The sequence below is a fragment of the Aquarana catesbeiana genome, linkage group LG05 (genome assembly GCF_042186555.1).
Source record: "Aquarana catesbeiana isolate 2022-GZ linkage group LG05, ASM4218655v1, whole genome shotgun sequence".
Classification (NCBI taxonomy): domain Eukaryota; kingdom Metazoa; phylum Chordata; class Amphibia; order Anura; family Ranidae; genus Aquarana; species Aquarana catesbeiana.
Window position 1 is genome coordinate 365,836,186 of NC_133328.1, and position 26,367 is coordinate 365,862,552.

Sequence of the window (26,367 nt, forward strand, 5' to 3'; positions counted from 1 at the left end):
CTGAACCGCAGACTGTTCCAGAACTGCTCCCCAACCTGACAGACTGGCATCTGTTGTTACCACCGTCCATTTAACCGGTAGAAAGGATTTCCCCTTCTGCAGGTTTTCGGGTATGAGCCACCAATTGAGGCTCTGACGCACCGCATGCGACAGGTGCATCGGAAAGTCTAATGCCTGAACCTTCTTGTTCCAGCTTGACAGAATACTGTGTTGCAGCATTCTTGAATGAAACTGAGCATTGGGAACTGCTTCGAATGAAGACACCATCTTCCCTAGCAGCCTCATACAAAGGCGGACAGAAGGACCCTTCTTGGTCCTGACTGCCAGAATCAGCTCCCTTAAAGCAGTGATCTTTGCCTGAGGTAGAAACACTTTCTCCTGGCTTGTATCTATGATCAGACCTAAATACTCCAGTCTTCTTACTGGTTTTAGGAAAGATTTTTCTAGGTTGAGGATCCAACCTAGTTGTTCCAGATACTTGACTGTGGATCTCAAGTTCCCGTTCAAGGAGGCTACCGACCGGTCTATCAATAGCAGGTCGTCTAGGTATGCTATGACAGCTATACCCTGAGCCCTTAGCCTGGCCAGAGGAGGGGCCAAGAGCTTTGTGAACACCCGAGGTGCAGTGGCTATCCCAAAAGGCAGAGCCACAAACTGGAAATGGCGCCCTCCTACCTCGAAGCACAGAAACTTCTGTTGAGTAGGAAAAATGGGCACATGCAGAGATGCATCTCTGATGTCTATCGATGCCAGAAATTCTCCTCCCTGCAGGGTAGAGACTACTGTCCGGACTGATTCCATGCGGAAGGACTGAATCCTTAGGAACCGGTTCAGATCCCTTAAATCCAGAATGGGTCTGACATACCCATTTGGTTTTTGGACCGTAAAAAGGTTGGAATAGAAGCCCAATCCCTGGTCCTTTGCGGGAACCATCATAATGACCTCCTGCGACAAAAGTCGCTCTAATGCTAGAAGGAGCGACTGCTTCTTCTCTGGATCTCTGGGAACACTTGATCTGAGGAACCAAGGAGAGGGAAATTCCTGAAACTCCAGCTTGTACCCTAAGGTTACCGTGGAGATTACCCATCTGTCCTGGAAATCCTCATGCCAGATCCCTGAGAACTGTCGCAGTCTTCCCCCCACTCGAGTGAGCGGGGGCGCCCCCTCATGCAGAGGTTTTAGTGTTTTGCCTAGTAGGCTTCTTCCCCCAGGACTTCTTTTGTCCCTGGGGTTGACTCTTGTCTCTGGACCCAGATGGAGGCGGCCGTCAAGACTGCCTGGATGCTGAAGCCCCCGGCGCTGGGGAAAGAGTCCATTTGAAAGAGGGACGCTTACTCTTCTTCTTAACAGAGAGTGCTTTTCCCACAAGAGATTCTCTTGATATAGTTATCCAAGTCCTCTCCAAACAACCTTTCACCACGAAATGGAAACCCCGCCAGGAGCTTCTTACATGGTGCTTTGGCTGACCAATTTTTCAACCATAGGATTCTACGTATATGCACCAACCCCAGTGAAAGATGGGAGGTTTGCACGATAGAATCTCTAATGGCGTCAACCACAAAGCATAAGGCCGCTGGAAGGTTAGCAAACCCCTGGGCCTGCTGTTCAGGTAATACTTTGATGACCTGCTTAACATGGTCTCTTAAGTATTGACAGACTCCAATCGCTGCTACTGCAGGTTGAGCCACTGAACCTGCTAGGGAAAAAACATCCTTCAATAGGGATTCCATCTTTTTATCTACAGGATCCCTGAGCATCTGAGCATTGTCTACAGGACAAGTCAGACTATAATTTACGGTGGAAATGGCGGCATCAATGGCCGGTATTCCCCACATTTTAATAAACTTTTCTTCCATCGGATAAAGTGTTGAAAACTTTCTCGGTGGAAAAAAACGTTTATCTGGGTGATCCCACTCAGAATAAATGAGCTTTTCAAGTAAATTATGAACAGGAAAAGCCTGTGCTGCTTGGAAAGGTTTCAGTGACCCCAAAGCAGAAGAGGATTCTTTAGCAGTTTCAGGTAGGGGCAACTTAAATGTGGAGCGGACCAATCCAGTAAGGATCTGCACTAAGACTTTCTTCTCTTGGGAAGTCGCAGAGGGTCCCTCTCCACCTGATTCCTCCGAAGAGGAATCATCCGTCCCATCCCGATCCTCTGAAAGGGATTTGTCTCCTTTATCCCAGAGCTCCTCTTCCTGAGGGTCTTGGGGAACAGAGGAAGGCCTAGTACGTTTTCTTCCACTGAGTGAAGCTGTAATCACGGCCATTAATCTTTCCTCTAAACCATTAATGGTTGAGGAAAAAAACCTCTTGTGTAATATATACAGGGGCTTAAGTGCCAGAAGCAGGTGTAGCCCCTGACCCCAACGGCTCTCCCTGGCTAGCCGTCCCTGGCCCTTCAGGGGGGGAGGATGCTGCTGACAGGGGGCCCTCAGAACCCGAACGAGATCCCCTAGTGTCTCTGGTTCTTGGGGTGTTTAAACCTCTTCTACGCATAGTGCAAAGCAACAAGGTGTGAGGTATCCAAAATGAACACTGACTGCTGAGCGATGTAGTCCGGCTAAAAGCCTTGCTACCAAATGCTCAGTCTGGTGTTACTTCAGTAAATGCTGCCTAGGAGAATGCCCGTGTCCCACCTTACATGCAACCGTCAGCTCTGTGTCCCTCTAAAGGCTGTGTGCACCTGTACAGAGTGCCTTTAATAGCCTGCAGCTGGCCTGAGTGGGAGTCTAAGCACCTGTGCTGACATCCCACCCCCCCTCGAATTTCAAAAAAACTAGCGCTTCCCGCGCTGGCCGACTCTCCTAAAATACTATGTAGGAAGGCTGGGGGAGGGGGAGGAGGGAGAGAGGCTGGTAGTGAAGAGCCTGCCTAAAAAACGGCAATGGCGGCCAAGGGAGCGGTGCCCCAGCGGTATAAACGCTTTCTAGACCCCTGCTCTAGCCTGGGGGGAACATTCAATCATGAGAAATCCCCCCATCCATCCTACCTTGGAGCCGGAGCGCTGTGAAAACTTGTGCAGCATGAACACTTGAGACAGACATCAGCATGTGAAGGTATGTGCTCTTGGCAGCCCCCGGTGGTCACAATAGGCATAGCATGCATTTACCTTAAAGGAGAAACCTACTAGAATTAGAAAATTCTGTGGAATCTCCTCTTGCCTTATCCATCCGCAGGGTTCAGTTTACACAGACCCAATCTTCACCTCTCACGGTGGGCTCCATTTGAAAAACCGTCAGAGACTGGGGCCCCCTATGAATAGGGGGATCCTGCAGTTCTGGGCCTGTAAAGACTAGAAATTAGGCTAGAAAACCATTTTCTAATATGCGGGGTCCAGCTCTCTAAAAAGAGAAGCGTTACAGGTAAAACCTCGTTTCTTCTGACACGAGGCCCGGGTACCATCCAATTCGGCCTAGAAAGGACACTTTGAATGGATCCGGTCTGCCTGGCTTGCCCCAGTATAGGATATAGGATATTCCCTTTGGAGCTCAGCACAGGACATCTTTACACGTCCATCACCTAAGACACTGGCGTAAAAACTGAGGTATCCCTGCAAGGGGAGGGATTATATAGGGGGTTGAACATCCTGATAGGGTGTGCCAGTGTCCAATCACCAGTGATACCCTATATAACCCATCAGTAATTACTGTGGCTCTGTGTCCCGTGATGTTCGAGAAAGAAAAACGCCTTTCATGGCTAGGCAGGGTGAATGCTCTAAAAATGGACGTCCTTCCTCGGTTTCTTTATTTGTTCCAGACAATTCCCATTTCAATACCCTCCTGGTTCTTTAAGAAACTCCGCCAACTGTTCCCCTCTTTTATCTGGGGGGGGCTCGTCCTCGGATACGCTATGAGATGCTATCGCTCCCCAAGATTCGTGGTGGAGCTGGAGCTCCAGATGCCTCTATATACTATAGAGCAGCAGTACTAACACGTATACTTAACTGGTTCCATCATTCCTCCACCAAATTATGGGTACAAATAGAGAGCCATCTCAATTCAATAGATCTCCGCGCACTACCGTGGACGTCTACTGAATTCCTAAAAGGTGGATTACCCCTGAGCGACCTCACCCGACAAACTATACAAATTTGGACCCGAATGAATTCCTCCAAGACCCTATCTCTTCTGAAAGGACCCATGACTCCACTGTTTGGAACTCCGGGTTTTCCACCGGCCCTACAAGTAGAGAGCTTTGGCCCTTGGTGCAAGAAGGACCACAGATGACTTGCCCAAGTCCTGCGTTCAGATTCTTCTCTGATTCAAGACGTTCCCTCCGGCCCACCTTCCCATACTTCGACGCACTGGCTGCAGAGGCAACAGGTGCTATCTTTTATTCGAACCTTCCCATCCTTACCTGATGTACTTACTGACACAACAGACTTGGAGAACATGCTGCTCCAGATTGACCCTCCTACGCATGTGGTCTCTCAACTATACTCTCTTATACATATGGTCTATGATCCTGACCTCCCCCCATACACACAGGCCTGGAGGCAAAAGTGCTTCATTCTGACTCATAAAATATCCATAGCCTCCAAATCGCAAGAAAAGGGATTCAAATTACTGACCCGTTGGTACAGATTCCCCTCGACATTACGCTGGATAAACCCGGCGCTCCCAGATACCTGCTGGCGTTGTTTGTCATCAAAGGGAACCTTACTCCACATTTGGTGGGAGTGCCCCCCTGTGCGGAGGTTCTGGCAAAAGATCCTCGACTTGTACTGCAGACTCATGGCGACCTCGGTTGCATCCTCTCCTGAGGTAGTCCTGCTATCAATGCTCCCTGGCCCGCTTAAATCGGTCAAAAAAGACGTTCTGTGTCACTTTCTGGCGGCAGCTAGAAAGGTTCTGCCCAGACATTGGAAGTCGACCAACATGCCTTCCCTGGGGGATTGGGCAATTGAAGAGGACCAAATCAATAGACTGGAACGAATGTTGTCGCAGGAAATGGGTAAGGAGGAACAATTCTCCAAGACCTGGACCTCGTGGTCTATCTTCTGCTACTCTGCGGAATTTATTCCATGGGCTACAGAGGACTCCACCAATGCAACTGTGTAACCAGAATGGAATGTCTTTCTCTTAATATCTGTATTCCTTACTCCCTTGTCCCCTCTATTCTTACTCTTCTTTTTCCCTTTCCCCTTATATGTTACAGCGCTACACGATCACCTAAATCATACTCTCTAATCTCATCAGACCAATAATGTGACACACACTGAGCTTCCCCATCAGAGAACATACATGTAGCACAGTAACAATAGCCCTAGCTTGTTTGCAATAGGTGGACGCCACTCGCTGAGTGGATAGTGGTGCTCACCTGCACTTTAATCAGCTTAGACGATATAGCTACGCAGGCTTAAATATCAAACTATATCAATAAAAGCTCACAAATTGTTTAAAACATGAGATGATATGTTACCAGTATCGCAATGATGTCTATTTCTATTTTTTGTGTTTTTGTATGACATAACTGTCTACTGTACATTTTCCCTTTCTCAATAAAATAAGATTGAATTAAGATTCCACAACTTGAACAGAAGTAATTGTTTAAATTGTTTGCTACATCCTGATCTCCCTCAACATATGTATTGTGCCCAGTCTTCATTTTAGTGATCCCATTGTATTTGTTTCTTTTATCACTAATGTACCTAAAAAATGTTTTATCTCCTTTCTTAATAGACTTAGCGATTTCCTCCTCTTTCTGTGCTCTTTCTATATGCTAATTTTTTTCCTCTACTATCCTATTTACCTCTTTGGTAAACCATATTGTTTTTTTCTTTAGTTTATTCTTACTAACTTGCCTGACATATAATCTAGTTGCCTCCAGAATGGTAGACTTTAATAGTGCCCATTGATTACTTACTCCTGTCATTTTACTCCAACCTTTCAGTTCATTCTTTAGAAATGTCCCCATTTTAGCAAAATGTGTCCTTTTAAAAGCTAAAACTTTTGTTTTTGTATAGAGACTGCAATGTCTCATACGAGCCAAGAATGGCAGCTTCTACCACAACTGCAGAATTATCCCGTTTAACAGTAAGCCAGCTGTGGGTATACACAAGCTGCCCAGCCAGGAAGTATTGAAAAAAAATTTGGGAGTAGTAACCCTAAGGCTAAGGACCAGGGCTTTTTTTTTCAAACAATAGGTGCAGGAACTCCCCTTTTCCGAGTCACCCCTTTTTCCCGCCCCTACCCACCTCCGAGCACCATCCCTTGGTTCCATTACCTACCCATCTCCCAGTACCATCCCTTTTAGACAATACAGAACCAAGTATCATTTTGTGGTGCTAAGTAATTTGTATGGAATTTGGTAATGATATCAAGAAAATCAGTAAAATAGATCCCCTTCGGCCAGCAACAATAGATCCCTGCTAACAACAATGTGCCACCCACAACAAAATCCCCCCACCCCCAGCAACAATAGACTTCGGCAGCATCAACAGATCTCCACACAGCCAGCATTAACCGCTTCAGCCCTGGAAGATTTTACCTCCTTCCTGACCAGAGCCTTTTTTTGCGATTTGGCACTGCGTCGCTTTAACTGACAATTGCGCGGTCGTGCGACGTGGCTCCCAAACAAAATTGACGCCCTTTTTTTCCCACAAATAGAGAGGTGATAAGGGCGCTCTGGTGGAGGTGGGTAGCTGGTCAGAGGGATGATAGTGATGAGATGGCACTTCTGGCAGCACTTTGGTTAGAGGAGAAGCAACTCTGAAGATATAAAAAAGGAAAAGAAAGGCGCCTCTAAGTGCAGTATGTAAAATTTAATAGAGTGCACAAAGGGTTAAAAGCACTTACAAGATTGTTGAGTGTTAAAAGACATGATAAAATCAGGAGTCCTCATCCGTGGCATGTGTCCATCCTCAGCACGGTGGTAGAGAGCCGTGTAGAGCCGTCCAGCAGCTGTAAAGCGTTCTCATGCGTGTTGAAAAGAGGAGGCAGCAGGGAAGCCTGTATTCACTGCGGGACACACAAGGCTGATGGTTTCAGTGTAGAGAAGGGGGTGGTAACGCGTTTCGGAGCATGTGCGGCTCCTTCGTCAGACCTACGCCCACACTCCTCCAGCTGGCTTATAAATGGTGAGGGGGAGGAGCAAGGGGAGGAGTGTGGGCAGATACTAAATACACAATGATAAGGGAAGTGACAGATGTATTATGAGGACGGCCAAGACGACCGTGCACTCGCAAAATGGATTATTAACGTCAGTGCTATATACAATGAAGTCCTGAAGGAATTTGAAACAGGGGTACAGGGCACAGATGTCAGTGGTTAAATTAACAATAATACATAAATAAATATACAAACATAAGGTTGACATTGAATTAATATACAGGTGTGTTACATGGTCGGCCGGGTGTCTATATGAATGTGTTATAAAGGAGGCCGGGCATTTGTACACATGCAAATAGGGTCGTAAGTCTAATGTTGAGTTGACAATGAATAAATCTACAGCCGTGTTACAAGGCCTGGCCGCCCTTGTAACACGGCTGTAGATTTATTCATTGTCAACTCAACATTAGACTTACGACCCTATTTGCATGTGTACAAATGCCCGGCCGCCTTTATAACACATTCATATAGACACCCGGCCGACCATGTAACACACCTGTATATTAATTCAATGTCAACCTTATGTTTGTATATTTATTTATTTATTATTGTTAATTTAACCACTGACATCTGTGCCCTGTACCCCTGTTTCAAATTCCTTCAGGACTTCATTGTATATAGCACTGACGTTAATAATCCATTTTGCGAGTGCACGGTCGTCTTGGCCGTCCTCATAATACATCTGTCACTTCCCTTATCATTGTGTATTTAGTATCCGCCCACACTCCTCCCCTTGCTCCTCCCCCTCACCATTTATAAGCCAGCTGGAGGAGTGTGGGCGTAGGTCTGACGAAGGAGCCGCACATGCTCCGAAACGCGTTACCACCCCCTTCTTTACACTGACACCATCAGCCTTGTGTGTCCCGCAGTGAATACAGGCTTCCCTGCTGCCTCCTCTTTTCAACACGCATGAGAACGCTTTACAGCTGCTGGACGGCTCTACACGGCTCTCTACCACCGTGCTGAGGATGGACACATGCCACAGATGAGGACTCCTGATTTTATCATGTCTTTTAACACTCAACAATCTTGTAAGTGCTTTTAACCCTTTGTGCACTCTATTAAATTTTACATACTGCACTTAGAGGCGCCTTTCTTTTCCTTTTTTTCCCACAAATAGAGCTTTCTTTTGGTGGTATTTGATCGCCTCTGCGCTATAAACAAAATAAGAGCGTCAATTTTGAAAAAAACGCATTATTTTTTACATTTTGCTATAATAAATATCCCCCAAAAATATATAAAGAAAACATTTTTTTTTCCTCAGTTTAGACCGATCGTATTCTTCTACATATTTTTGGTAAAAAAAAAATTGCAATAAGCGTTTATTGATTGGTTTGCGCAAAAGTTATAGCGTTTACTAAATAGGGGATAGTTTTATGCATTTTTATTAATAATTTTTTTTTTTACTAGTAATGGCGGCGATCAGCGATTTCTATTGTGACTGCGACATTATGGCGGACATGTTGGACATTTTTTACACATATTTGGGACCATTGTCATTTATACAGCGATCAGTGCGATTAAAAATGCACTGATTACTGTGTAAATGACACTGGCAGTGAAGGGGTTAACCACTAGGGGGCGGGGAGGGGTTAAGTGTGTCCTAGGGGAGTGATTACTAACTGTAGGGGGATGGGCTAGCAGTGTCATTACTCTGATCACAGCTCCCAATGACAGGGAGCTGTGATCAGTGACACTTGTCACTAGGCAGAACGGGGAGATGCTGTTTACATCAGCATCTCCCCGTTCGTTCTCTCCGTGAGGCGATCACAGGTATCCCCGCAGCGATCGAGTCCACGGGACCCGCGACCCGACTCACGGAGCTCCTGGGCGGTGCGCACGCAATGGCACGGCGGGGAATTCAAATGGACGTACAGGTACGCCCATTTGCCCAGCCGCGCCATTCTGTCGACGTACATCGGCGTGCGCCAGTCGAGAACTGGTTAATAGACTCTCTGGCAGCCATCAACAATAGACCCCTCCCCCAGCAGTAGATCTCCTTCAGCAACAACTGGCCCCCAGCAACATAAACCCACCCCTAACAACAATAGGTCCCCCACCAGCAACACTAGACCTCCTCAGCAACAATAGACCCCCCTGCAAAAATAGATCCCCTCCAGCTAGAATAGATCCCCCAGCAGTAAGCATCAATACCCTGCAGCACACCTCAGCACCCCTTGCCATTACATATAGTCAGTCCAGGAGGTGCCGGGACTGCATTCCCCCGCGTTCCTGCTGAAAAAAAGCCCTGCTAAGGACTGCCTCAATATAGATAAACTGAGTTGTGGGGATCCATTATTCCATAGGAAGTAGAACATATGAATCTAGTTGCTTGAAGGGGGACAGTGGAATCCAGGTAGGAGAATTCTGAAGCACATATAAAAAAAGAGAGCAGTTTCATCTTAATCACATTTCTTTTACCTATGAGAGATAAGGGTAGTACCTTCCAGCTATAAAACCAGGATTTGGCTGTGGTCAGGAAAGGTGAATTTTGGCTGACAAAGTCCACTACACTACTGGATAAATGAGTGGTTGACGGTACAGAATATGTAAAAAGGAAATCAAGGATGCAAAAATTCAAAACGAATGATAAATTGCAAAAGATAGTAGGACAAACCCCAAGAAATTATTCAAATATATTAATAGTAAAAAGGTCAGGTCTGAGCATGTAGGCCAGTGATGGCAAACCTTGGCACCCCAGATGTTTTGGAACTACATTTCCCATGATACTCCTGCACTCTGCAGTGTAGTTGAGCATCATGGGAAATGTAGTTCCAAAACATCTGGGGTGCCAAGGTTCGCCATCACTGATGTAGGCCCTTTACAAAATAATCTGAAGTGGGTGACTGGGGACAAAGAGAAGGCCAATGTATTAAATACCTTCTTCAGCTCTGTGTATACAAAGGAGCATGGGGGAGTGCAAGTCCATAATGGGGATGGTAATGACACAGCCCCAAATGATCCACAATGGCTCAAAAGTGATATGGTCCACAAATATTTAGACAGAATCAAGGTGGATAAAGCAACTGGACCAGATGGCATCCACTGACAGATTCTAAAAGAATTGAGCTCTGCCATTTCAAAGCCATTGTTTTAGTATTCTGTCTTGTAGGTTTTCTGCCCCAGGATTTCTTTTGTCCTTGGGGTTGACCCTAAGGTTTACCTCTTGAACCTGAGCAGCCAAATCTTCCGGGCTGAAGTGGTTAAGGAAGGATATGATCAACATTTACAAATACATAAGGGATCCATATAGTGAACTTGATGCTGACTTATTCACATTAAGGTCACATTAAGGTCATCGCAGAGGATAAGGGGGCACTCACTACATCCATCGTATCCATCGCTATATGGGTACCTTAAATAAAAATAGGGATTGTAGACACGCACCCACACTCACTCAGGTTGAACTGGATGGACTGGTGTCTTTATTCAACCTTACTAACTATGTAACTATGTAGAGGAAAAGAGATTTCATCTCCAAATATGGAAAGGTTTCTTCACAGTAAGAGCTGAGAAAATGTGGAATAGACTCCCTCCAGAGTTAGTTCTGGCCAGCTCAGTAGTTTGTTTTAACTACTTGTGGACCACCTGCCATCGTTGTACATTGGCTGTTTGAAGTGGAATACCATTCTTATGGCAGCAGCTAGCTGCCATAACCCCAGTATCTTCTTCAACAGCGGGCGGTCCGCTTTCAAATAAAAGTGGTTTCTGTGGCGGATTCACCGCAAGATCACTTTTAGCGGGGGCGGGAGAGGCCCCCCCCTCCGGTCGTCTCCGCTGCATACCGGAGCCGTCGGTAGCGGCGGAGACGATCACGTCCTTTCCTCTCAACAGCCTGGAGCCAAGTGAGGGAAAGATGGCCCCCACTAGGCTCCATACCATTGGATGGCGGAAGCAACGTCAAACGTCACTTCTGCCCAATGGTCTTACACGGGAAATTTTTTTTTGTAAAAAAAAAAAAAAGACATTTATTTTTTATAAATTTTTTTTATTGCATTTTAGTGTAAATGTGAGATCTGAGGTCTTTTTGACCCCAGATCTCACATTAAAGAGGTCCTGTCATGCTTTTTTTTTCTATTACAAGGGATGTTTTCATTCCTTGTAATAGGAATAAAAGTGACCCAAAAAATGTTTTAAAAGGACAGTGTAAAAATAAAAAGTAAAATGAATAAAAAAAAAAAAGAAAATTTTTTTAAAGCGTCCCGTCCCGCCGAGCTCACACACAGAAGCGAATACATATGTAAGTCGCGCCCACATATGAAAACAGTGTTCAAACCACACATGTGAGGTATCGCCGTGATAGTTAGAGCGAGAGCAATTATTCTAGCAACTGACCTCTCAATTGATTACTCTCACCTTTACCATGTGATTGTAACTAACAAGTTAGGAAAATAAAACTTTATACATGATTAATGTTTGTTTAATATTAGCAATATTATATAGCTGCTGCACACAGTAATTCCAAACAAGGAACAAGGAACAAGGGGTGGTTTTGCTACTTTGTGCATGCTTAGATAAAAGTAACTTTGTAAAACTCCCAGTTTGCTGTACAGAATAACTACCTGTAAAGAGATAGGGAGATTTAATTGGAATCACAGCTTCTTTGGCCCCTTCCAGACCTGCAACGCCACTCCATTTTACTTTTGGGTTTTCATTGAAGATAGAACCTGCAAAAAAAAAAAAAAAAAAATGGATTTTATATTTTGACACAAAGTGCAAAGATTAGTTCCTTATCAATGTGGGTAAGTTACTAAATGGAAATTCTAGCTGGGGAAGTATGTCCAGAATTGGTCTTCATGAAAGAATTGCAGCCTTAAAGCCATACCTCCGATGTGGAAACAAGATTAAGCGACTCAACTATGCACATAAACATAGGAACTTGGGAACAAAAAAACGGAAGCGAAGCGCATGCTCCAGACTGAGGAGTTTAAATCCAAAATATTTGGCTGTAGCAGGAGGCAGTTTTTTAACAGAAAGGCTGGAGAGATGAACATTACTAAATGTCTGCAGGCAGCATTGTGGAGGTTCCTTGCAAGTTTGGGGCTGTATTTCTCCAAAAGGAGTTGGAGATTTGGTCAGGATCAATAGTGTCCTCAATGCTGATAAATACAAGCAGATACGTATCCATCATGCCATACCATCAGGGAGGCCTGTGATTGGCCCCAAATTTATTCAGCAGCAGAACAATGACCCCAAACATACAGCCAATGTCACTAAGAACTATCTTCAGTGTAAAGAAGAACATGGAGTTCTGGAAGGTTTGGCCCTCACAGAGCCCTGATCTCAACATCATCAAATCTGTCTGGGATTACATGAAGAGACAGAAGGATTTCAGGCAGCCTACATGCACAGAACATCTGTGATTAGTTCTCCAAGATGTCTGGACAACCTACCTGCCGAGTTCCTTCAAAAACTGTGTGCAAATGTACTCAGAAGAACTGGTGCTGTTTTGAAGGCAAAGGGTGGTCCCATCAAATATTTGAACTTCTATTCTTTTTTTAATTCGCAGCTTTTTTTTTTACACCTGTCTAAAACTTTTGCACAGTACTGTATATTTTTCACACTTTAACTGCTTTCATACTGGGTCAATACAGGCATTCCTCTCCTACATAACATATACATCATCATTTATTGCTAGAAAATTACTCAGAAACCCCAAACATTATATATTTTTTTGTACCAGAGGGAATAAAATGGCAGGCATTGCAATACCATTTGTCACACGGCATTTGTGCAGCAATTTTTCAAACGCGATTTTATTTTGAAAAAAAAAAAACACTTTCATGAATTAAAAAAAACGAAACAGTAAAGTTATCCCAATTTTTTGTATAATATGAAAGATGATGTTACGTCGAGTAAATAGATACTTGATATGTCATGCTTTAAAACTGCGTATACTCTGGAATGGCGCCAGACTTCGGTACTTAAAAATCTCCTTAGGCTATGCTTTACATTTTTTTACAGGTTACCAGTTTATAGATTCAGAGGAGGTCTTGCACTAGAATTATTGCTCTTGCTCTAACGTTCATGGCAATACCTCACATGTGTGGTTTGAATGTCATTTACATATGCAGACACAACCTACGTATGTGTTTGCTTCTTCTCGAGAGCACGAGGGGACAGGGGGGCTTACATTTTTTTTTATTGTTTATTTTATTTAAAAAAAAAATTTTTACACTTTCCCTTTCAAAAGATAGTTTTAATCACTGGTTATCCCATTACAAGGAATGTAAACATCCCTTGTAATAGGGCATGACAGGTTCTCTTTACAGCGAGATAAGGAGACATGAAATACATTTGAGATATGCATATTAGAAGGAAGGTCTAATGCGTAAGCCACTGAGTTAGTCCTGCGAAGAATACGGAATGGGTCAATAAACCAAGGTGCGAACTTCAGAAAGGGAACACGAAGTCGGAGGTTGTGAGATGACAGCCAGACCCTGTCCCCAACCTGGTAGGTAGGCACAGGCAGGCGTCTGCGGGCAGCATGGAGTCTGTACCTATCATTAGCATGTCGCAAAGCCTCCTGGCCCTGTGCCCAAGTGGAACGAAGACCACGGAGATGCTCCTCTAACGCAGGAATACTCTGCAGAACAAATGAGTCAGGCAACATGGAAGGTTGGAAACCATACTTCGCCATAAACGGGGACAATCGGGTAGCAGAATTCAAGGCACTTTTGTGAGCAAACTCCACCCACGGTAAGAGGTCTGACCAGTTGTTATGATGGTCAGAAATATAGCAACGTAGGAATTGCTCCAAGGACTGATTGGCGCATTCTGCGGCGACTGCAGGTGATAAGCAGAGGAGAAAGCAAGCTGAATTCCCAACTGTACACAAAAGGCTCGCCAGAACCGGGACACAAACTAAGAGACAATCATTTTGGGTAGCCCATGTAAGCGAAAGATCTCCCGAGCACAAATGGATGCCAGTTCCTTAGAAGTGGGCAACTTCTTAAGTGGAATACAATGAGACATTTTCGAGAACCGGTCAACTACCATAAGGATAACTGTGTTGGCCTTGGAGTTGGGTAATTCCACAACGAAATCCATAGACGGCTGGGTCCAGGGCCTCTCTCTATTGGGTATGGGTTGTAGGAGGCCCACTGTAAGGTGTTGTGGAGTCTTACTCTGAGCACACACGGAACAGGTAGCTACGAAGGAAGTTACATCAGCACGTAGACTAGGCCACCAGAATTGTTGGGAAATGGCCCAAAAGAGTTGATTCTTCCCAGGGTGGCCAGCAGCCCTGGGAGAATGGTAAGTCTGGAGCACGGCAGTACAGAGACTCTCTGGGACAAAGCAGCGGTCACAAGGTTTCTCAGGACGAGCATGGACCTGAGCAACAAGAATTTTGTCACCCAAAGGAGATGTGTGACTGGTGCGAACCGTAGCCAGAATATGATCAGGAGGAATCACAGGAACTCCATCTTGGAAATGGAGGAAAACTGTTGTGACAAATCGTCAGCCCTTACATTCTTAGAACTGGGTAAGAATGAGACAATGTAATTGAAACTAGACAAGAAAAGAGCCCATCACGCCCTTCTGGGAGAGAGGCGTTTAGCCTCAGACAAGAATGTGAGATTCTTATCATCAGTAAGAATGAGAACTGGCACAGTGGTACCTTCGAGGATAAGTCTCCATTCTTTCAGGGCTAAAATGATCGCTAACAGCTCTCTGTCACCAATCTCATAATTGTACTCCGCAGGTGACAATTTCTTGGAAAAGTAGCCACAAAGATTCATAGCGCTCTCAGAGGTAAGACGTTGAGACAGAAGGGTGCCAACTCCAGTCTCAGAAGCATCAACCTCAAGTATAAAAGGTAACGTAGAATCAGGACCTGCCACCACAGGAGCAGAAACAAAGGCAGCCTTGAGACTCTCAAAGGCCTTAATGGACTCCGGAGACCAACTCTGTGGGTTACCATACTTTCTGGTCATATCAGTCAGGGGCTTGACCAGAGACGAGAAGTTACGAATAAACTTCCGATATAGTTGGCAAAGCCAAGAAAACGCTACAGGGAGCGTAAACCCACGGGTCGGGACCACTGTAGGACTGCTGAAAGTTTCTCTGGGTCTATCGAAAAACCAGCCTGATAGGCGGCACTGATGGGCACTGATAGGCGGAAATGACATATTTATAATAGAGATTGTTCTCTCTTAGTTTCTGAAGCACACGACAGACATCTTTGTGGTGGCTCTCCAGGGACTTGGAAAATATGAGGATATCATCAAGATAAACCACCACACATAACTGCAACAAATCAACCCCGGAAGATTTTACCCCCTTCCTGACCAGAGCACTTTTTGCGATTCAGCACTGAGTTGCTTTAACTGACAATTGCACGGTCGTGCGACGTTACACCCAAACAAAATTGACGTCCTTTTTTTCCCACAAATAGAGCTATCTTTTGGTGGTATTTGACCACCTCTGTGTTTATTTTCTGCGCTATAAACAAAAAAAGAGCGACAATTCTGAAAAAACACTATATTTTTTACATTTTGCTATAATAAATATCCCTGAAAATATATAAAAAAAACTTTTTTTTTCCCTCGGTTTATATGTATTCTTCTACATATTTTTGGTAAAAAAAAAATCGCAATAAGCGTATATTGATTGGTTTGCGCAAAAGTTATAGCGTCTACAAAATAGGGGATACAGTAGTTTTATGGCATTTTTATTATTCATTTTTTTTTCACTAGTAATGGGGACGATCTGTGATTTTTATTGGGACTGCGACATTATGGCAAAAAATCGAATTATTGTCAAGTCCGACAGTGTTATGGGCACACAAAACCTTCAGAATAGGTATCAGGTACAACATTTTGCACCGATCCATCTGGAAATAAGATATGGCGTCAACAATGGTATACTCTTTACGAGGTACTTTGAACTTTGGCTTTGATTCAAAAGTTGAATTTCAGACACCCAATGCATGAGATAAACAAACAGCTTGTTAAAAAAAAAGGATTTAGATGCTGGACAATAAAAACGTAAAGAATGCCCTTGATTCGTAATTACATTAAAATAAGTTTGCTAAACAAAGTAGGGACCCGAAATCTTAACAGTGATGACTACAGGGAAAAGTTTGAAGAGCACAATGTTATTTGCAGCTTTTTGCATCCCCTTTGAAGGCCATTGATCACAGAACAATACGTATGCTAAACAGCTATGAAACCAAAAAGCCAGCAGAATAAGTAAACAGTTAAAAATCCTCATTTAGAACAAAATTGTCCTGCCACAGTGGCCTTCAGTTCAAATCATTTAAAATTGGGCCCATATAAACATATCCACATTTATCTCTGAAGTCAAACATGGGCAAATAGTGATTTTTAACCTGAAGAGGCAAAGGATAAACTACAAGAAAAAAATCTTACCAACAGTCATAACACAAGCAGCAAAAGACAGAAGGGCAATAACGATTGTAATTCATTTAATAATATTTTTTCCAAGTAAAAAATATATCTTGAAACTATCAATCTAAGGCCTCATGCACACGAGACGCCAGTGCAAACTCTGCTAAACACATGTTTTTAAAAGCTGAAACCGGTGTTTAGAAACGCCCGTTTTGCCGCGTTTGCATTCCGCGTTTAGCCGCGTTTTACCGCGTTTGCGTCTAGAAGTGTCTGCAGAGCAGAGAATGACATTTTCAGACCTAACTTTGGGGCCCCATAGCTCGAGGCCACTTGGTGCTAGGAACCCCAAACTTGGATATGTTATAGTGTTAGTCGAACTGTGTTAGCACACCACATTTGGGGTTCCTAGCACCAAGTAGCCCTGAGATATGGGGCCCCAAATTCAGGTCGCAAAATGTCAAGCACTTCTGCAGTGGAGAATGACATTTTCTGACCCGAATTTGGGGCCCCATATCTAGGAAATTTGGTGTGCTAACACAATTGGACTAACACTACAACATATCCAAATTTGGGGTTCCTAGCACTAAGTGGCCCTGAGATATGGGGCCCCAAAGTCAGGTCACAAAATGTCATTCTCTGCTGCAGAAGTGCTTGACATTTTGCGACCTGAATTTGGGGCCCCATATCTTGGGGCCACTTGGTGCTAGGAACCCCAAATTTGGATATGTTGTAGTGCTAGTTGCACTGTGTTTGTACACAAAATTTGGAGTTCCTAGCACCAAGTAGCCCCGAGATATGGGGCCACAAATTTGGGTCGCAAAATGTCAAGCACTTCTGCAGCAGAGAATGACATTTTCCGACCCGAATTTGGGGCCCCATATCTCGGGGCTACTTGGTGCTAGGAACTCCAAATCTCCAAATTTGGTGTGCTAACACAATTGGACTAACACTACAACATATCCAAATTTGGGGTTCCTAGCACTAAGTGGCCTCGAGATATGGGGCCCCAAAGTCGGGTCGGAAAATGTCATTCTCTGCTGCAGAAGTGCTTGACATTTTGCGACCCGACTTTGGGGCCCCATATCTTGGGGCTACTTGGTGCTAGGAACCCCAAATTTGGATATGTTATAGTGTTAGTCCAACTGTGTTAGCATGCCACATTTGGGGTTCCTAGCACCAAGTAGCCCCGAGATATGGGGCCCCAAATTCGGGTCGCAAAATGTCAAGCACTTCTGCAGCGGAGAATGACATTTTCCGACCCGAATTTGGGGCCCCATATCTAGGAAATTTGGTGTACTAACACAATTGGACTAACACTACAACATATCCAAATTTGGGGTTCCTAGCACTAAGTGGCCCCGAGATATGGGACCCCAAAGTCGGGTCACAAAATGTCATTCTCTGCTGCAGAAGTGCTTGACATTTTGCGACCCGAATTTGGGGCCCCATATCTCGGGGCTACTTGGTGCTAGGAACCCCAAATGTGGTGTGCTAACACAGTTGGACTAACACTATAACATATCCAAATTTGGGGTCCCTAACACTATATGGCCCCAAGATATGGGGCCCCAAATTCGGGTTGGAAAATGTAATTCTCTGCTGCAGAAGTGCTTGACATTTTGCGACCCGACTTTGGGGCCCCATATCTCTGGGCTACTTGGTGCTAGGAACCCCAGTTGGACTAACACTATAACATATCCAAATTTGGGGTTCCTAGCACCAAGTGGCCCCGAGATATGGGGCCTCAAAGTTGGGTCATAAAATGTTCCTTTAAAAACACTTATAAAACGCAAACGCGGCTAAACGCAGTACCGGCGTTTATCCACGTTTAGCCACATTTGGCTTCTGAAACGTGGAAAACTTTTGCATCTGAACCCATTTTTTTGCTTCTGGAAAAACGAGGTTAAACGCAACTGCTTAAAAACGCCAAAAAATGAGACTGTGTACATGGACACATAGGATAACATTGAATGGGTTCAGGGGCAGTTGAAAAAAGTGTCCAACTGCCTCTGAACACGTGTTTAACAGCATCTCGTGTGCATGAGGCCTTAGCCACTGGCAAACCATAAGGCCTTATGTACACTGCTGCTGCTAAACAGACGTTTAGGAGCAGTTGGGCATTTTTTTCAACTGCTCCTGAACGCTCCTCTATGTTATCTTATCAGTACATGTACACGGGGTCGTTTATAGTCATTTCTAGACAGTTGGGTTTAGAGGCCTTTTATGGAAAGCAAAAAAATGAGCTCAGACGCTGAGTTTAGAGGCATTTCAAGAGCCAAACGCTTCTAAATGCGCCCAAACGCGGTAACTCATGTTTAGCCGCATTTCATTTACAGGCGTTTTTCATTCTTGGCTATATATAAAAAAAACAAACGCAAACGCGGCAAATCGCTGCTAAACCCGGCATGTAAACGCGGCAAAACGGATGTTTTAAACGTGGGTTACTATCTGTTAATAAGTTAAATTGTTCAGGAGAGGTTGTAAAAATGTCCCATGTACATTAAGCCTAATGCCCTGTACACGCGATCGGACATTGACCGGACATTCCAACAACAAAATCCATCGGATTTTTTCCGACGGATTTTGGGCCAAGCTTGTCTTTGTCTTGCATACACACGGTCGTACAAAGTTATCGGAAAATCTGATCGTTCTGAACGCGGTGACGTAAAACACCTACATCGGGACTATAAACGGGGCAGTAGCCAATAGCTTTCGTCTCTTAATTTATTCTGAGCATGCGTGGCACTTTGTGCGTCGGATTTGAGTACACAGGATCTGAATTTAAACGATCGGATTTTGTTGTTGGAAAATTTTATATCCTGCTCTCAAACTTTGTGCGTCGGAAATTCCGACGGAAAAAGTCTGATCGAGCCCACACACGATCGGAATTTCCGACAACAAAATCCGATCGCACTTTTTCCATCTGAAAATCTGACCGTGTGTACAGGGCATAAGTGTACAGTAGTTCGGAAAGACTTTTCAACTCCAAAAACTCACATAAAGAACAAAACAACAGAAAAACAAAAGTATTGTCCAAATAATAGCGCACTAAATCAAAACCTAATTCAAAAACAACATCCCATTCTAAAAAAAATACTAGAGAAAGATTCAAAATAGGAACATGCAAGGAAACAGCCGGTAGGCAAACATTTGTTGAAAAAGGAAAACCTGTCAAATTAAAAAATCCAGCAAAAGAAATTAAGCTGGACAAATGGGCAAAAGCCTAAAATGCTAATTTAATACCAGATTTCAAAAGTAGGGCATTTTTACTGCATTGTTTAATTTTAGCTAAAGCCTCATTAACAGTGACAAAAGAAACCAACGATAAATCGCTATCAATTTGATCATAAAAGTGGTCATGAAAAATTAACAAAGCATTTTCTTTGAACCTGTGTACAGCTCTCAGATTACAGGGAACTCTGTGCTTTTGCTCTGCAGTGTGTGTGATGTCAGGCCCCTGCCCACTGCTTTCTGCTGCTAAGAAAAATCCTTTGATCTGAGTACTTTGAACTGATGTAGAGGAGAGAGGGCTGCAGATTAAAAGGTACAGATTATGTAGGAGGATTTGTTTCATCTCTGTGTATCACTTGGGACTAGTCACTTCACGGGGTATATGTAAGAGTTTACAACTACTTTAAAGTGTTACTAAACCCAGTGCAATCAATATATATGGTCTCCCACAGTACTCAGAACATGGTAATGCAATTATTTTAGTAAATATAAATTGCTAAATACCTTTTCTCATCAGCAGTATATAGCAGTCTTATGACTTCTATCAGTGCCTGGTTAAAGCTTGTAGGAGGAGTTTTATTCTGCTCTGACTGTCCTATCAGGCTACAGGACCCCTGACCCTCTGTCTGGACAGTGATGATTGGCCCTGTGCTGATCACATGCACCCTATCAAGAAAAAAAACAAAACTCTCCAGCAATACACACCAAATTGAGCATGTGCAGAGTGTCCCCAAGGCTCTGTACTATCAGGAGATAAATTGGGCACTCTGGAAGAATGGGAAGGTCAGAGAGGACAGGATCAAATAGCCTTTTTTGCACAATGCACATGATTAACCCCTTAGGTTCTGCAGTGAGTAAAACAAGCATGCTTTACGGTATATACAGACTGATTTTACTGTTGTGGGTTTAGTAACACTTTAAGGGACTGAACTTTTGTAAAAGATAAATGTTCAATCAATCTAAACGCATTTGATTAATTTTAAGAAACTATACCAATGGGGATAAATGAAAAATAGGAAACAGAAGAGGAAGAAAGTGGTTGGCCATCTGATTGCTATAAATTTCTCACATCTTAAGGCAAGCATTCCTGTTGATCTGGATAAGTATCAGTTTGCCTATCGTGCAAATAGATGCACAGATGATGCAATTGCTATTGCATTGCATGCTGCCTTGACACATCTTGAGCACCCAAACACATATGTTAGGATGTTATTCATTGATTTTAGCTCTGCATTTAACACAGTAGTCCCTGACAAATTAGTGAAAAAGTTAAAAGCTTTGGGCCTATGTCCATTGCTGCGCTCATGGATTATGGATTTTCTAACAAACAGGCCACAAATGGTGAGAATAGGAGATCAGATGTCTAACACTATTATTTTGAATACAGGGGTACCACAGGGATGTGTGTTAAGTCCGGCCTTGTTTACATTGTTCACTCACGACTGTACTCCCATACATGCGTCTAACACTATAGTGAAGTTTGCTGGTGACACCACTTTAGTGGGACTCATACAAGATAATGATGAGACAGCTTATAGGCAGGAAATTCAACATTTGGTTGAGTGGTGTAGAGAAAATGATTTAATACTCAATACGGCAAAAACAAAAGAAATAATAGTGGATTATAGGAGATCAAGAAAGATCAATCATTGCCCGGTTCATATAGGTGGTGAGGAGGTGGAAAGGGTGGACACTATTAAATTTTTGGGAGTGCATATTACAAGGGAGTTGTCATGGTCTCAAAATACTTTTTTTCTAGTGAAAAAAGCGCAGCAGAGACTGTTTTTCCTTCGGAGACTGAAGCAGACTGGATTGCCCTTAAGGCTTCTGGTCAATTTCTATCATTGTACCATTGAGAGTATTCTTCTCCACTGCGCTGTAGTGTGGTATGCCAGCTGCAGGGCAGAGGATAAGAAGTGCCTGTCTCGTGTGGTGAAAACAGCACAGCGGATCATAGGAACAGATCTACCAAATTTGGACACAGCATATGCCAGCCGATTAAAAAAGCGGGCAAAAGCTATTAGTATTGATCCAACCCACCCAGGTTACAATGTGTTTGTCCCATTGCCATCAGGGAAAAGATATAGAACACTTAAAACGCACACTAATCGCTTAAAGTATAGTTTTTTTCCTAGGGCCGTATTGTCCATAATCCCATCAGGTACAGTGTTTTAGGAATTTTATGTAGAATTTTAACATTCTTTTATTTATTTATTTTTAAATAACATTTTATATCTTGATATATTTAAATAGATATGTGGGCATGTGCGAGGAGTATGTATGTGTGGTTTTCTTGAGAAAAGTTTTTATTGCTGCTGTAAAGGGTATCCGAAAAAATTTTGTTGTATGTATACAATGACAATAAAGTATATCTTATCTTATCTTTTTTAGCAAGCAATGAAGATCCCAGAAAAAGAGGGGAGGGACTTCTGTGTCCCGTGATGTACTCCAAGAAAAGGATTTTACAGGTAAGCTGTTTTAAAAATCCATTTTTCTTTATCGTACATCACGGGACACAGAGCACCATAGTAATGACTATCTGGGATGTCCTAAAGCAATGCCTTTGAGGGGAGGGAACATTCCTAAATCCCCCTTTTTTTAGGCTTCAAATTATAAAGCGGCTTGCAGCACGCTCTGGCCAAAAACAGTCTCCTTTTGAGATCTAACATCCAGTCGGTAAAACCTGGCGAATGTATGAACCAAAAACCAAGCGGCCGCTTTGCAAACCTGAGCCATAGACACTTGTTGGCGCACTGCCCATGACGTACTAACTCCTCTGGTAGAGTGAGCCTTGAGATATCGAGGTGGAACCTTGTGTTTCAACTCATAGGCCTGGATAATGACCTGACAAATCCACCTAGAGATTGTAGAACTAGTTGCTGCCTGTCCTCTTTTAGGACCCTCAGGCAGAACAAAAAGTGAGTCAGACTTCTGAAAAAGGGCTGACATATCAAAGTAAACCTTGACAGCTCTCACCACATCCAGTGAATGGAGCAATCTTTCCTCCTTATGCCCCGTACACACGGTCGGATTTTCCAACGGAAAATGTGTGATAGAACCTTGTTGTGGGAAATTCCGACCGTGTGTAGGCTCCTTCACACATTTTCCATTGGATTTTCCGACACACAAAGTGTGAGAGCAGGCTATAAAATTTTCAGACAACAAAATCCGTTGTCGGAATTTCCGCTCGTGTGTACACAAATCCGACGCACAAAGTGCCACGCATGCTCAGAATAAATAAAGAGATGAAAGCTATTGGCTACTGCCCCGTTTATAGTCCCGACGTACGTGTTTTACGTCACCGCGTTCAGAATGATCGGATTTTCTGACAACTTTGTGTGACCGTGTGTATGCAAGGCAAGTTTGAGCCAACATCCGTCGGAAAAAATCCTAGGATTTTGTTGTCGGAATGTCCGATCAATGTCCGACCGTGTGTACGGGGCATTAGACTTAGGATTAGGAAAGAAGGAAGGTAAAACGATATCCTGATTCAAGTGAAAACTGGAAACCACTTTGGGTAAAAAATCCAGACGGGGCCGCATTACCACCTTGTCCTGATGAACAAACAGAAAGGGTTTCTCACAAGAAAGGGCGGCCAACTCAGAGACCCTTCTTGCTGAGGTTATAGCCACCAAAAAGACCAATTTCCTAGTTAATAGGATCAAAGGAATACGCCTAATAGTTTCTCTTAGGAATACGCCTAATTATTTCTCTTTGGGCTGCCCAGCTCCGGGTACCCCCTTGGTGGTTGATGTATGCCACCACCGTGGAATTGTCGGAATGGACTCTGATCGGAGACCCCCGCAGCCTGGCCGTCCAGAATATGAGGGCCAAGCAAGCTGCTCGACTCTCCAGCAGATTGATAGGCAAGGTTTTCTTTACCTGGGACCATTTTCTCTGTACGGAGGCCTCTTCCAATACTGCTCCCCAGCCGAGACGACTGGCGTCTGAAGTTACCACCTTCCAAGTTACCGGTGGAAAGGGCTTCCCGTTTTTTAAATTGCTGGTCTTTGACCACCAAGAGAGGTCCTGTTTTATCCTTGGGGATAGAGACATTGGATGATCCAAGGCTAAGACAGACTTGCTCCAAGCCTCTAGGATAGTTCTCTGGAACAACCTGGAGTGAAACTGCGCATAGGGAACTGCGCTGAAAGATGACACCATCTTTCCCAGCAGTCTCATGCACAATCGAATTGAGGGTCTTTTTACCCTTTTGACCTTCCTGACCAGCTCCACAATTGAGCTGACCTTCAAGGGGGGTAAAAACACCCTTTCTTGGGTCGAATCCAGGATCAGGCCTAGATATGTCAAAATTTGAACTGGATGAAGAGCCGATTTGTCCATATTCAGAATCCAACCTAGGCATCTCAGAAAATGAACAGTAGTTGAAATGTTCTCTATCAGGGTGGAATAGGACCGGTCCTTCAACAGAAGGTCGTCTAGATATCCTATCACCGATATCTTCTGGGACCTTAGAGAAGCCAATACCGGAGTCAACACTTTTGTGAAGACTCGAGGGGCGTTGCCAGACCGAATGGAAGTGCTACAAACTGGAAATGACACCCCTCTACTGCGAAGCGTAGAAAATTTTGATGTTGGCCGAAAATCGGCACATGCAGGTACGCATTCTTGATGTCTATGGATGCCAAAAAATCCCCTTTTTTTAAGGATGCAATTATTGAACGAACAGATTCCATCCGGAAGGTTTGGACCTTTAGAAAGGAATTGAGGGACTTGAGGTCCAGAATGGGCCTTACCTCCCCATTTGGCTTTGGCACTGTGAATAGGTTCGAATAAAACCCCTTGAACCTTTCTTTGTGCAGAACCTCGATAATCACCCCTTGCCTTCTTAGCTGTTTTAAGGCTAGGAATAGGCTTTTCTTCTTCTCTGGGTCCGATGGGACTCTTGATATCAGAAACCGATTTGGGGGAAAATCCTGGAATTCTATTTTGTAACCCTGTGTTATAGTGGAAATAACCCACTTGTCCTGCACCAACCTTGCCCAAGCATCTGCGAACCGCCGCAGTCTGCCCCCCACCTGTAAAAGTGGGGGCGCCCCTTCACAAGGAGGACTTGGCATTTGCCTTGTTTGGCTTCTGAGTCCAAGGTCTTTTTTGACGTTGAGGTTTCCTAAAGGCAGGTGGTTGAGGCCATCGATACTTCTTGGGAGAAGAAGCGCCTGGCCCAGGAGCATTCGGAATTTTAAATGAAGGCTGCTTATTCCTTCTTTTCACAGGATGCAAGGAGCTCTTTCCGCCTGAGATTTTTTGGATATACTTATCCAGATCTTCTCCAAACAAACGTTCCCCATGAAAGGGAAAAGCCGCGAGCAGCCTTTTGCATGGCTTCTCGGCTGACCAGTTCTTTAGCCACAAGACTCTGCGCATATGTATTGAGAGCAGCGCAAAGCGAGACATCTGCTGGATTGAGTCCTTTAATGCGTCTACTGCAAAACACAAAGCGCGAGGAAGTTCTGACAATTCGTCAGAATATTCCTCCTGAACAGGCAGGTTCCTGACCAATTTTTTAAAACGGTCTTTCAGGGATTGACAGATCCCAATAGCCGCAACAGCCGGTTGTACTGCTGACCCGGCCACCGCAAAGGAGGCCTTTAGTAAGGATTCCAGCGTTTTATTTGCTGGATCTTTAAACCCTTAGGCATTATCCACTGGACAGGTTAAGCTTTTATTTACTGAAGAAATAGCAGCATCCACTAAAGGCATATCCCACCTTTTTTTGAATTTTTCCTCCATCGGGGACAGAAAAGAAAACCTCTTTGGAGGTAAGTATATTCTGTCCGGGTGGTCCCAATCAGCGTAAATCAGCTGCTCCAATAATGGATGCACAGGAAACGCCCGGGAACCTTGCTGAGGTCGCAAGGATCCCAATGTAGAACAGGAAAGTTCTGGCCCTTGTACAGGGGGCAACTTGAATCCTGTTCTCACCATTTCAGTTAAAGATTGGATAAACCATTTTTGGGATTGCGAAGCCGACAATGGTTCCTCAGAACCTGAGTCCCCTGCTAAAGACTCTTCAGCCTCTGCATCCTTATCCCCTACGGCCACCTCCTCAAAATCCTCTGCCCATTCAGGATCCAAAGCACAAGGACCCAACTGGCTAAGGGAGTCCTGGTGCTCAAGTGACTCAGCACTGGGACCAGGCTCAGGAGAGGGAGATCTATGTTGTTTCTTCCCTCTCTGTGTTACTGAGGCAATCATACCCGCTATTTTGCCTTCAAGGCCAGCGAGGGCTGACGTTAAGTCATCCTTAGTAACATAAGCCGAAGCAGGGATATTGGTGGTGGCCACAACACCTGACAAATGCAATGGCTCAGCCAGGCCAAATGCCGCAGGTCTTTCAGGGGAGACAGGTGCTGCAGTAGCCTGAGGTTGATCTCCTGTTTTTGTCACTTTAACCCCTGGACTAGCCCTGTTCCCTACACCTCATTTTCTGGAAGACATCGCTTACAAGATTTTGAGGAAAACTCACTGTGCTATATGGCTGTATTTACAAAGCCAATACTATAGCCTCCTTACAGAGTTTGCAAATGCCCGACTCACGTGCCCAGCTCTATGTCCAACTGCAACCGGCTCCTGGCTCACCTGAGCCAAAAAGAACAGCACTGACACACGCAGGCGCCTAACTTCCCTATATGTGCGTGCGCCGTCACATG

At 44.2% G+C, this 26,367-nt stretch overlaps 1 protein-coding gene across 3 annotated transcripts in view; it reads right to left on the minus strand.

The window, feature by feature from the left end:
• The window catches only part of LOC141144852 (vacuolar protein sorting-associated protein 4B-like), a 146,708-nt gene that overhangs the window by 91,266 nt on the left and 29,075 nt on the right, over nt 1–26,367 (minus strand). For 2 of the 3 annotated variants that reach the window (XR_012244475.1, XM_073630933.1), the window contains exon 6: nt 11,672–11,776. The exons of the other annotated variant lie outside the window; for it this stretch is intronic. Coding sequence is in view for 1 of the 2 variants with exons in the window: in XM_073630933.1 (XP_073487034.1) it covers nt 11,672–11,776 (105 nt within the window). In the remaining variant the exon portion in view is untranslated. The remainder of the gene's footprint in view (nt 1–11,671; nt 11,777–26,367) is intronic. 3 annotated transcript variants of the gene reach the window in all.